The sequence below is a fragment of the Anabrus simplex genome, chromosome 1 (genome assembly GCF_040414725.1).
Source record: "Anabrus simplex isolate iqAnaSimp1 chromosome 1, ASM4041472v1, whole genome shotgun sequence".
Taxonomy (NCBI): Eukaryota; Metazoa; Arthropoda; class Insecta; order Orthoptera; family Tettigoniidae; genus Anabrus; species Anabrus simplex.
The window spans coordinates 1,163,479,198-1,163,492,235 of record NC_090265.1 but is presented as its reverse complement, the minus strand read 5'-3'; the positions used below and the strand labels follow the sequence as shown (position 1 = coordinate 1,163,492,235).

The window sequence follows — 13,038 nt, the reverse complement described above, 5'->3', positions numbered from 1 at the left end:
GAAGTGCTTTTTGCCACTGGGTATGGAGATTAATATGGAATAAAGATGTATCAGCTGGAAAGGGGGAGATGATGATGATGATGAAATATGTACCAATGAAGGCTAAGTAAGTAATGTACAAGGGATATGGTACAGAAGACAAGGAAGGATAGAGTGAGAAAAGAGCTAAATGTGCAAAAACTAAATGACAAACTGAAACAGAACAGATTGAGGTGTTAGGACATGTCAAGTGAATGAATGAAAGAAGAAAGACTGCCTAGACAAACTGAAAAGATAGATGACAGGGAGAGAGGACAAGGGAGACCAAGGTTATGATGGATGGACTCTGTGAAGAAGAGCATAAGACAATGGAACGTAGACTGGAATGCTGTGTTGTATGAGGAATGGTGGAGAGACAGGATGATGAGGAAAGGAACTATATTTGCTCCACCTAGTGTCAGCTGGAAAGGGGGAAGAGATGAATAAGCAATGTGGGAAGTGACACGGGAAGGAAGGTGTGATTTTAATTGGTGATCTCTATTTACCAAACATCAATTGGGAAGATAACATGAACGACAGGAAGTATGATTGACAAATGACAAATTAATCTGGGAAGGACAGCTGAATCAGAAAGTGATGGAACCAACTAGAAGGAAAAATATTCTGGACGTGGTGCTGGTAAAACCAGATGAGTTCTACCGTGTCCCAAAAAAAAAAAAAAAAAAAAACAACGCTTAGTATTGCAACCTGCGGCAACAGTGTTTTTCTCTTCACTTTGCCCCATGTATGGGCAACAAATTTAATGCAACCTATTGGTGGCCTCATAGTCCTAATTCTTACCAAGGTCCAGGTTGGACTGATAAAAATATAGGTATCACCATCGCGCTGTACTTCCTCATACTTCACCTCAAGTTGTAGTACTAATTTAATATGATGTTGCCCGTGCAATATTTCCACTTACATGTTGCTAATTAACTATGCGAAATCGGGGATGGATATACCAATCAAACGCGGTGGTTGCATGTCCATATTAAGTCAATATCTCAGGGTAAAAACATCTATATATATTCAACAATACTATTTACCTTCGCAAGTTCCGTTGAAGAGGGTGTATAGTTCAATGTGTTACTCATTTACTCCGAAATCCTACCGTAGAATTAATATAAGCCTTTAAATATCATGACTCCGAAATATCAGCCTAAATGTATCCTTACAACTAATCTTCCTATCTCTACCTTTGAAAATAAACGCTAGAATAAACTTAAAACTAATTTATTAGCATGCCAATATTATAATTAACAAAATAATGATCATCTTTGGCAATAGAGGAAAGTAAATAAAAAAAATCACATATTATTTTTCTTGACAACTAAAATTGACGAATTGACATAATTAAAATTGGGCAGGTATCTTTAATTCATCTGGGCAATTATTATTTTGTTGCGTGACCACACTTCATCACTTTATTTCAATATGGGGACAACTAGGATTTACTCTTTATTAAAGGAGGGAGTGGTCTTTCTTTCCTTTAGGTCTATTTGCACTACTCTTTGGAATTGGTTTGGGAATTTGCGTATTGACTTGTTTATGGCATGAGATAAGTAACTCTTTCCAATGATGGCTTCAAAATGCCATTTTAAGTATCTAAAAGAAATTAATCCTAACCATAAATATAAATTCCAACATCCTTATATATATTAAAAATGTGTGCCAAAAATAAAATTAAATATCTTCATTTACGAATGCCATCGTTCTTCAACCGTCATGACCTGTCAGAATCGTACCGACCGATTAATTATTATGTGTATTTTCAATTAAAATTACTCCTTCTACTGCCTACTAATTTTACCATTTTCAGGTTAACGCGTGCTCCACTGCTATATATTCATTATATGAGACGAATATATTACTAGGCGGCTATATCTCTTTTCTATATACACTTCAAATACATGTAAATTACGATCCATCTATCTCCATATTCCATATAAGTTCGACCAATAGACCATTTAATCTCACTGCTTCACTTAATATATTCACGTATCTAGGCCTTAATTTCACTGCTTGCCTCATTTTCAATCGCAACATAACTGTAGCTAAGAATAAATTCGCACCTATTTCCATCAATCATTTACTTACACAATACCTATTCAACATCTCAAATCTCCAACAACATATTATCATTTATGCATTTAATTACTGCGATTCCTCCGCATACAACAATATCTCTACTCAGATTCCACGTAATGTCTACCACGTCGCAGTAAAACATTCCTTTTACTTAAATATCTACTCAAAACACCGCAAGCTGCTACTGTTTATTTCAACTCATCGTAAATGTAGACGATATTGGCCTAGTTATTCAATCTGGTCATTGGGTAGCCTAGGTTTATTATTATTATATTGCACTTCACTATCTTAGCCTTGCCTAGTTTAATATATATGACGTTCTCGTAAGCATATAGGTTCAAAAACATCAATTCTCTTCCCGATACTGCTCACATTAACCTCATATCAAACTTATGAGCACGGCAGTATATTACTACACATAAATAATACGTATCTGTGGTTATTTTCTCCGGCATATGCCTTAGAATTCACACAATGGCACAAACAGGTCATATCTTTGGCATTTCAGCATTCCTACAATTATACTACACCAAATGAAATACTTTATAGTTAAATTTACTAGAACGTTACTTATCTCTGGCCATGTTATGTCCGACTCTGCTTTCTTCTTCCTCGTCACGGCATCTCGGAATGCTTAGCCTTGCACTGGATCACGTCATGCTGGATCTCTAGGTCTTCAGGCTTGAGCTTACGATGATCCGGTCAGCCTCCCTCCATCGCTTTAGGCTAGCTCCATTTCGTGTCCAATTTCCATGCAACGAAAAGACAATATTAAATTGATAGAATACATCTTAATTTTCAGTATATAAAGCTTTTCCAAGTACTTTCTCTAATTGTATATATATTTCTTTTCCTCTAAAGATACTGCTCAGATTCAATTTTATTTTCATAAACTGGCTCTTCCTTGGTCTTTTTTATGTTGTCTGAATAATGTTCTTTAAATCTTATCAATGGGCAATACGTATAATTTGATGAAAATTTGGCCGTTTATTAAGTCAGTGTAGGCCTTATTTACGAATGCCGTATCCCAACACCTCTTCTTCCGTACAGTATTTGAAATCTATTATGCGTGTTTCCCTGCCGTTTTTATGTATTTTCCAGTAGTTTGTTTCTGGATTCTTCCTTCGTATGGCTCCTATTATGGTTATGTTGATTATGTCAGCTAATCTTCTGGTCAAGTAATCGCAATTCACAGTCCGTTTACGACGAAAACTCTTCTTGCCAAAGTAGATAATAATAGACCGTTTTTCAATTTTTTTTACGTATAATGGTTCATTTCTCATAGAGTTTCCTTTCCATCTCGCCAGGCACTGCCTCCTAATTGCGGTCAACTTGTCACAAAAAGTTATTCCGTGCATTCTTAACGCTTGAAGCTGATCTGCGCCATTTTTCTTCCGATGTATATTCATGTAAACTGACGTCAATCGTAACGTAATGGTACAGTATGTTGTGCGAGGAGGCAAATTGATCCTTTTTCAAGAAGGAACCCATGTCCAGAAACGCACAGCTTGGACACTGTAGCGCTTCGAAGTGTGAAATGGGTGTGCATTCTACTTGTCAATAAACCCAACTTGAGTAGCACATAGGGCTCATTACAAATGGCGTTCAAACTTGTGTTCCTCCTACGTCATTGCATAGCCTACATCTGCGGTGCTGAGCCTCGCACATGATCCAATATGTGCGGATATCTTTGAAGAATTTCAGTCACTCCATTGACTCAAGCAATAAGATCCTCCGCTGATAATTCAGGAGTATCATACACCATACTCTCCATGCTACCTGCGTGGAACTGTCCGCCTTCTCTTAGTCGTCTGTTGATAGCCACGAACGTGGAATGATGTGGGGTACGTCTGTTTGGAGAACGTTCTGCATACAATCTTGCAGCAGCTCTACCATTGCAATCTGCTTTGCCATATGCAAGCACCATGTCGGCCATTTCCGCAGCTGTGTACTGGTACATGTCACACTGCTGTTAATGATACTGCACTGGCAGACTACAGTACACAAGTAACGCAGTAGGATGCGATGGGGGAATGTAGCACTTGCGCAGGAATGTTATTAGGCTGAAGTCGTCCATCCGTAGTACACAGATGGCTAAAGGGTTGCATACCTCCGTATTAAGTCACCAAATTGGAATAGATTGTCACAACCGTCCTCAGACTTCGACGCTCTCCAGCGCCCAAACCGTGCATTTTTAGACAGGGGCTCCTTCTTGAAAACCAATCAGCCCAGTATCCCATACAACATACTAAGCCTTGTCGCTGTTTTTTGGGGTCACCCTGTATAGAAAAACTGAAGTAATGTATGGTATAAGTGATCACAAAGCGTTTTCATCATAGTTAAAAAATTCTATGGAAAGGAAGGTACTATATGGTTGAAAAGATAGGCATGAGGGAGTTTTTAAGATGTTATGATCGGTGGAAAATGGTAATTAAAAATGTAAGTAGTCTCTGGGATGGAATTTTTGTGGAATATGAATATATGTATCTACCTTTAAAGTTGGTAAAGAATGGTAAAGACTCACTATATTATAAAAGTAAACTAAGAAAGAGGTTTAGGTTGAAAAGAAATAGTGAGAAATGGTTGTGGAAGTAAGGAGAAATTGAAGTAACTTATTAGGATATTGAATCTAGAGAATGTGTCAGCTCAGGATAACATGATCACAAGCATAACTGGCAGTCATACAGATTTTAGTGAAAAATGGATGGGAGGTACTTTAGAGGCAGAAACAAGTTCTAAGTACATCCAGGAATCATTAATGAACAAAGGGAGTGTATATGCGAGGATATGCAGAAGGCAGAAGTACTCGGCCAGCAGTATGTAAAGATCATGGGTTACAAGGATAATGTCCAGGTAGAGGAGGTGACTAATACTAACAAAGTATTGAAATGTCTTTTACAAGAATTAGATGCAAAAGTTGAACACTAGAGAAGCAGCTGGAAATTGATAAGATTTCTGGGGATATACTAAAGGCAATGTGTTGGGATATAGTACCATATCTGAAGTACTTATTCAATTACTGCTTGCATGAAGGAGCTATACCGAATAAATGGAGAGTTGATACAGCAGACCTTTGTATGCAGGAAAGGGTGGTCTTCTCCTCTTCTTCTCTTCGTAGGGCCTCTAAATATTAGTTCCTAATTAACGTCGACCACTAATTTCTTTTGCTACCATGTTTTTCCTTCATTCCCACCTAGATATACGTGCTTCCTTCACAAAGCTGCAGGTTGTTCTTATTGGGTCTTGGGAAAGGGTTATAAACATAAATCTGATAATTACAGACCAGTGAGCTTAATGTTGCTTTAAAGTTTGGGAAGTCATACTTTCCGATTATATTAGACGTATGCAAAATTGGTTTGATTGAAGGCAGTTTGGGTTTAGGAAAAGCTATTCCACTGGAGGTCAAATGAACTGTATCACTATCAACCTATCTAAGGTGTTTGATAGAATTGGTCATAGGGGACTACTAACAAAAATGAGTGCAATTGGACAAGATATAAGAGTGACTGAATGGGTTGCTATATTTCTAGAAAATTGAATTCTGAGAATTAGAGCAGGTGAAGTATTAGCTGATCCTGTAATCGTTAAAGAGGGGAATTTCTCAAGACAGTATTTTCGGACCTTCGTTTTCTTATATTTTTAAACTAGCTGATGTACCAGTGCTTTGCTGTGGAATTCTACATTGCATACAGAATTCTAGGTTAAGCAGTGTACACATTATGAATAAGATTGTATTAAATTGCGTAGCTCTTAACGTTACCCCAGAAACGGACGGGTAAGACACCATACGTCTTTTCTCATGTGAAGACTGCATTGAGGAATTTTCATTGTAATGGCAGGGCCCTCTTGCCTACTATCAGTTACAATCAAGTTGGGGAGTTTTCATTATAATGGCAGACACTCGCTCTCCGCTTGCCTTTTTACATCCTTAGAAAACCGAGCTCGATAGCTGCAGTCGCTTAAGTGCGGCCAGTATCCAGTATTCGGGAGATAGTAGGTTCGAACCCCACTGTCGGCAGCCCTGAAAATGGTTTTCCGTGGTTTCCCATTTTCACACCAGGCAAATGCTGGGGCTGTACCTTAATTAAGGCCACGGCCGCTTCCTTCCCACTCCTAGCCCTTTCCTGTCCCATCGTCGCCGTAAAGCAACTAGCAAAATACATCCTTAGAAAGACTTAGTGGTTTTCCCAACTGTAATCGGCATAGGTCATTACAATGACGTCAGTAGTAGAATAATTGCTTATTTCATTTTATGAGATTATCTTTTCCATTTGATTATTTTTTTGTTATTCGATTACTGTTATCCATTTATTTTTTGGTCATTTATTCAAATTTCCATTTGAGTAATTGGGGCAGTTGAATAGCGAATGCCCTCAAAATAATCAAATAAAAAGTAATCTTAATGTTATCATCAGCTCACCAATCATTGGGAAATTAAAATTACCTACCTTCATTCCCTTACAAGAAGTTTATGGGCAGGATGAACGTGTCTCTGATAAGCCTTCCAAAAGTAATAACTCTTGGTCCACACATATGAAGGAGTCGTGTGTTCAGATGCCATTACTTAAAAAGCAGAGATTAATGTATTGCTTCACGCGCCCACATGGTTACGCGAAGTGCATTATTATAGTATTGACTATTTGGCTCACAAAATTTATCAAATTATAAAGTAAAATTCATCAGAAATTTCTGTAAACTAGGGTGATGTTGCTAGTTGCTAACTTTGAAGTTCTGTCGCTAAATGATTTAATAAAGATTCCAGATCGCTAATGATGATGATATTTTGTGATAGTGGTTCTTTCACCAGCCAAGAAAATGTGTATATGCTCAGTACAAATCAATAAGGGTTGAAAACGGTTAAAGTAAAGGTGGTGGTGGTGATTACTATTTTAAGGAGCAGTAAAAGTGGGCAACCATCCTCTATTAATAAAAATGGAAGGTGCCAACACTTTGCAAAATGAAGCTGTTAGGCAGAGAAAACCAGGGCCACGAAGGGAATGAAAATGTGACGCCCTAGGCCTTGGAATCCTAATTCTGTCGGGGTTGGAAAAGAACAAGAGTTGACTAAGAAAGGTCGGGTAGGATAGATGAAAGCAAGGAGCCTAGCAGAAGTGAGTGGAAGCAATGCCTGGGCTCAGCTAAGAGTACTGCAGTTGCCAACTCTTGCTCGCTCAATCAGTCAATCAACTGATATGCATTTAGGGCATTCATCCAGGTGATAGATTGCCTATTAGTTGTTTATCTAGTTTATTCTTAACCCTAGAACTGTGGACTGTCTTTCTGGAAGACGGTGCACTGTTTTGTCAAGTACGATTGTCTTTCTGACAACCGGTGTCTTTCTTCTGCCATATATTTATAACTGGACACGAGATGGCACTAATATAGATACCACTTTTAAATACTGATACTTTTATCTTCACTTTTGAAAGTCTTTGAAAAACAAGCAACAATATGAAGAAGTTTATTTAGCTGTAGAAGTGAAAGTACTTTAATATGTTCTTAGAATCAAGATGGCAGCCCGCTTTGTTGACTATTCTGGAATCAAGCACTTGATTTCCGAAGATCTTAGTGACAGTACTGATGGTGACAGTGATTATCATGTTAATTCTGGCGAAGAAATTATTCCTGAAAGTAGTGAAAGTGACGGCAAAGTACGAGGTGCCTTGGAAGTAATGGAAAATTCCGATAACCGGAACGATGTTCAAATCGGTGCAGGTTATATTATTATTGGCAGTACGTCAATATCTGAAGAAACCAGTGAAGGGATAAGTGTGAACTATTGATATTTGTGTATATTGTTATAAATACTTTGATTGCAACACAAAAGAAGAAACTTCCCTAAGAAAACTAAGATAAGCTGCAGGTTCGAAATTCGTGAAAAAAAAAAACTCAAAATCAGTTTCGAGAAAAAAAAAGTGTTTTACATAGCTTTTGAAATGAAAAGTGAAGAATTGTGCAGAGAGAATGTAAGAACATATGTGTATTTTATAATATCATGTGTCAGGAATAAATTGTCTATCAGAAATTATTTTCTTAGAGCAAATTATTTCAACAGTTCCCTTTGTTAAAAAAAATTATAATTGTATGTTTTGATAGTTAGAAATCGTGACAATTTTTTTAATTGTTTTGGACATCTTCATGTAGATCAATCTTTCAGCTTTCTATTGGTGTATATAATGGATTTATTGGAATTATCCATGGAGCCAGATGTCATAAAGTTACAGTAGGGTCTTAAAACTAATATAATGTATTTTTTCTCTTTGACATAAATTTATAATAATGTCGTGGCCTCCAGAGGGGCCTCGTGCAGGTCTTTCAAGTTGATGTTGTATATGCGGCCTGCACGTCTCTTGAGGATGGGGCCCTACCTAAGATGAAGTATAATACTGAAGACCGAACACCCAATTCTCGGGCTAATAAAAGTTAAAATCCCTGACCCAACCGGGAATCATACCTGGGGGCCCCTTGGACTAAAGGCCAGCATGCTAACCTTTTTTTTCCATGGAGCCAGGCGACATAAAATTAAAGTAGGCATATTGCCTACTGCTAATTAAAAGAAATGGTCAATTTGTAGTACTGGGGCTAAGTTATATTGTGTGGCCAGAAGATAGCATTTATTGAAATAAGTAACTTTATTTTATAGATATTAAAAATTAAGACAGTTCACTCACTTGGTTTCAACATTTAGAGGTACATTTGAAAAACTGGCGTATTTCTGTTTTATTTTTGTAAGAGTTCACCTAATAATTAATGAAGAAAAGGTTCCACCTAATCTATACTTTCTCCTTTATTTAGCCTTAGGCTATTTAAAAAGACATTAAAAAATAATCACAGAACATGTTTCGAATGCACTGCATTCATCATCAGCTGTTTACAATTGGCTTAGGTAAAAATAGCTTAAAAATGATATCGTGATTTATATTAAACATTAAAAACATTAAAAAGCAGATGTTAGTAGAACGCATATAGGTTTGGGGGGGGGGGGAAGGGAAGGGTGCACTGAAGGCGGTTGTTAGTTGGACACTAAACTTAAAATTGAAAACACTTGTTGGGCTAAAATGTCTTAGGTTCACTATATATCTTGTGAGTTTTTCAGTAAAATCACTTGCTACTGGAAAGTTTTAGATTCTTTGGTAAAATGCTCCTGTTGAATTGTTTGTAAAATGTTTGTCTTCTTAGAACAGCATCTGGTTTACTCCCGTCACTTATCTCTTATTAGGTGGAAAGGTGTGGCTTGTTGATAGATGAAGTCTGCTGTTTGGTGTTTAAAAGATTTGTTAAAAATTGGATCGTCTGTATTACGACCTGTAACCGGGAGAAAAAGATTACATCAATTAGTTGTGGTCGTCTGGAACGTAATGGCTAGGGGGGCTATTAGTGTTAGAAGGTGTGGAAATGTGAACTTACCCTTGTCCTGTTTGTTTACTTTACTTCCCGTGCTGCGGGAGTAAGTTTGTTTCAGCTGTCTTCGACCTTATGTTGTAGTGGTGTACTGTGGTCTGTGAGCTAACTTGGTTAGGAGGGAGGGGGGGGTAGCGAGGACGTGTCGTCAGTTACTGTTTCGGGCGGGGAGGTGGCCACTGTCCGTGACGTATCGGCCTCGTGATTGCTTAGTGCGTTCACTGGGCGTGTTTGAATCCTTCGTAGTAACTCCATATGTCTCAATATGTATTCGAATAAGGGGTTTCTCTGCTCATTTATTTCATTTAAGTTCTTGTCCCCATTAATTGACTTGTCTAAAAATATGTGAATGCTTTCCAAACTGTTCATTAATCTTCCCTTGTTCAGTCTATTGAGAATTACTAGGTCCTGTTTAATATTTGTAAATCTATGGCCTGGTTCACTCATATATACTCCCATTGCGGAGAACCTTCTATGTTTCTCTGCACTGACGTGTTCTAGGTACCTTATTGTGAAATTGCGTCCTGATTGCCCTATGTATGTGGCCTTGCACTGGTTGCATGTCAATTTGTAAACACCTGAATCCTGGAAACATTCTTCACTGTTCCTATTAATCGTGTTATGGTTGAAAAACTTATGTCTCGTATTGTTGTTTGTTGAGAACGCTACTTTGATATCGTGTTTCTTAAATAAATTAGTAATTGCATAAATATTAGGGTTGTTGAAGGTAAACCTCACGTACATTTTTGTTTGCTCTGATTGTTTTGATAAATTTGTTTGTAGTTTGCGTTCAGTAATTAACCCGTTAAGTTTTTAAACTAAAACCGTTAATGAGGGCCTGTTGCCGGATAAAGGCTAGTTCTTTATTCCTCTCTTTGTTATTTAACGGGATATCAACAGAACGATTTGAGATATGAGGCTAAGAAAAAAATTCCGTCCCTCATGAACGGTTTCAAGAATAACAAGAATAACGTTTACAATGCTAGAGTAAACAATGAACTACAACGAAAAATCAGGCAAAGTCTCGGTATGCAACAGTAACCCCATCTGTTGAAGATGAGTGGCAATAGAAGAGACAAAGCACATCACAACAAACAATGGTCATAAATTTTATGAGCTTTGGATATTGTAGGCCCTCGCATTCATTTTTCTCCTGACATTAGGGCATCTAATGTAAAGAGTCCTTCTTGTCTTATTCTTCAAGCGATCATTCCTTTACTATTTTTTTCTCAGCTTTATAATCATCTTCACAATTTTCCTTGTCAATATGGACCGATGACCATGCGTTTTTACACTTTAAGACAATCTTGACAAAATCTATCGCCAGTTAACACGATTGTACAATATTTCCATGTTAGCAGTGCTAAATTCATGAATTCTCTTATAGTCGCCCCCCTGTATTGGGTTTAGTAGAATAACACACATGGTATCCCCTACCTGTTGTAAGAGGCAACTTATAGGGCCCCCAGGTGCTTTGAATTTGGAAACGTAGGTTGGCGACCGCAGGGCCCTTAGCTGAGTCCTGGCATTGCTTCCACTTCTGCCATGCTCCTCACTTTTGTCTATCCTATCCAACCTCCCTTCGCCAACTCCTCTTCTTTCCTGACCCTGACAGTGTTACGTATGGAGACCTCGGGTGTCTTTCATTTTCACGCCTTTCGTTGTGCCTTGTCTTTCTTAGGCCGATACTTTTTTTCTCTCTGATTAGTGTTATATAAAAGATGGTTGCCTATTTAACTTCATTCTTTTCTTCTGAGGATATTAATTGCATGTTTGTATTGTTTATGTTTTTAGGACCGACTGCTTAATGAACATTCCCACTCCATCAAGACGAGACCAAAGCAGATTTTCCATAGCTAACAGGACTCAGTTGTCTTTTGATAATAAACAGTCTTCTGATGACACTTGGGTGACTGTTTTTGGATTTCCACCATCTTCCACATCATTTATAGTGTCACAATTTACCCGCTATGGTACTATCATTGACAAGAGGATTCCAAGTAAGGGAAACTGGATTCATCTCCGGTTCAAAACTCCCATGGAGGCTCGCACTGCACTCAAGAGTAATGGCAGGGTTTATCCTGGTGCCATCATGGTGGGCGTTATACCTTGCCGTGATGAGGCAAGTAAATATAATAGGCATGAGATAGACAGGCACACATCATGTAATCTAACCCTAACTTATCTTTATGAACTGCTTAGTCTTATAAATTTTTACTCATTGATGAATATCTTGTCAATAATTATGGGTGTGTTGTGGTCCTTTCAGCTGTTTATAAAGTGGAAAGGCTTACATAATACACATGTTGGACATAATTTTGGGTTTGTGGTAAAATATATAATCATTTGTATGTTTATTGAAAAATATAGAATTTAGTCAATATGTTAAATGAAGTAAGTTCGTCTTGTCAGGTCATGAGTTTCGCAACATTAGTTTTTTTTAAATAACCCTACCATGATTTAAATTCATTTTATTTTATTTTGGTATGTTGACTTGCATGATTTCTCTACACAAATTTGTCTTCAAAATAGCCTCCTTTTGTTTTAACAGAAACTTCAAATAAAGAACTGTCTCTCTCTCTGTGAAGAGGAAATTTTATTTCTGCTACCTCCAAGAAGTTCTGCAGACTGTCGGTGTTACTAATTTTCTTCTTCCAGATCGTACTCTCAAGCACAGACCAAAACTTTTAGTCGAGGGAGTTAAAGTCAGGGCTGTTAAGGGATCAGTCTTCAGGATTAATGAAGCTGGCAACACTTTTTGTAAGCCAAAGTATTGACAGTGTATGTGTTGAAGTGGAATCCTAATGAACACTAGAGTTCTCAATTTTAATCCCCCTGTGGGTGGGGAGTGGTAGAATAATGTCCGTGGTATCTCCTGCCTGTCGTAAGAGGTGACTGAAGGGGATTCCTATTACGGGAGCGCGTGTTGGCAAATGCGGGGCCCTTAGCTGAGTCCTAGCATTGGTTCCACTTACTTGTGCAAGGCTTATCACTTTCATCTATCTTATCCAACCTCCCTTGTTCAACTCTTGTTGCTTTCCAACCCCAATGATATTAGAGCATTCGAGGCCTAAGGAGTCTTTCATTTTCACTTCCTTTGTGGCCCTTGCCTTCCTTTGGCCGATACCTTTATTTTTTGAAGTGTCGGACACCTTCTTTTTTTTCCCCTCTGATTAGTGTTACTAGAGGATGGCTGCCTACTTGTACTTCCTCATAAAACAATAAACACCACCACCTCACCATCATAAATTTAAACTTTCTAATGTTCAAATTCTTCACCACAGATCCCAGCACTGTTCATTCATATACTGTACTCTGGCTTTTTTTTACTACTCTAACTTTTGCACTTTCATTTTGCACCTACATTACTGTGGACACCCATTCATAATTGATGGGGCCTTAAATCATTACTGTGAATTATATGCTCTTTTTGCTCTGGGAATCTTCTCAGGAATTTCTCTATAACTTGAGGGATCAATCACAATTTTATTTGTTAAAACTCTTCAACAGTGAAGAGAGTATTTTTATGCA

General features: G+C 37.8%; 1 protein-coding gene across 3 annotated transcripts in view; it reads left to right on the top strand.

The window, feature by feature from the left end:
• Positions 1-13,038, top strand: part of Nup35 (Nucleoporin 35kDa) — a 125,609-nt gene that overhangs the window by 71,242 nt on the left and 41,329 nt on the right. For all 3 annotated transcript variants that reach the window (XM_067137461.2, XM_067137462.2, XM_067137460.2), the window contains exon 5: positions 11,302-11,629. In XM_067137461.2, the coding sequence (XP_066993562.1) occupies positions 11,302-11,629 (328 nt within the window). The remainder of the gene's footprint in view (positions 1-11,301; positions 11,630-13,038) is intronic.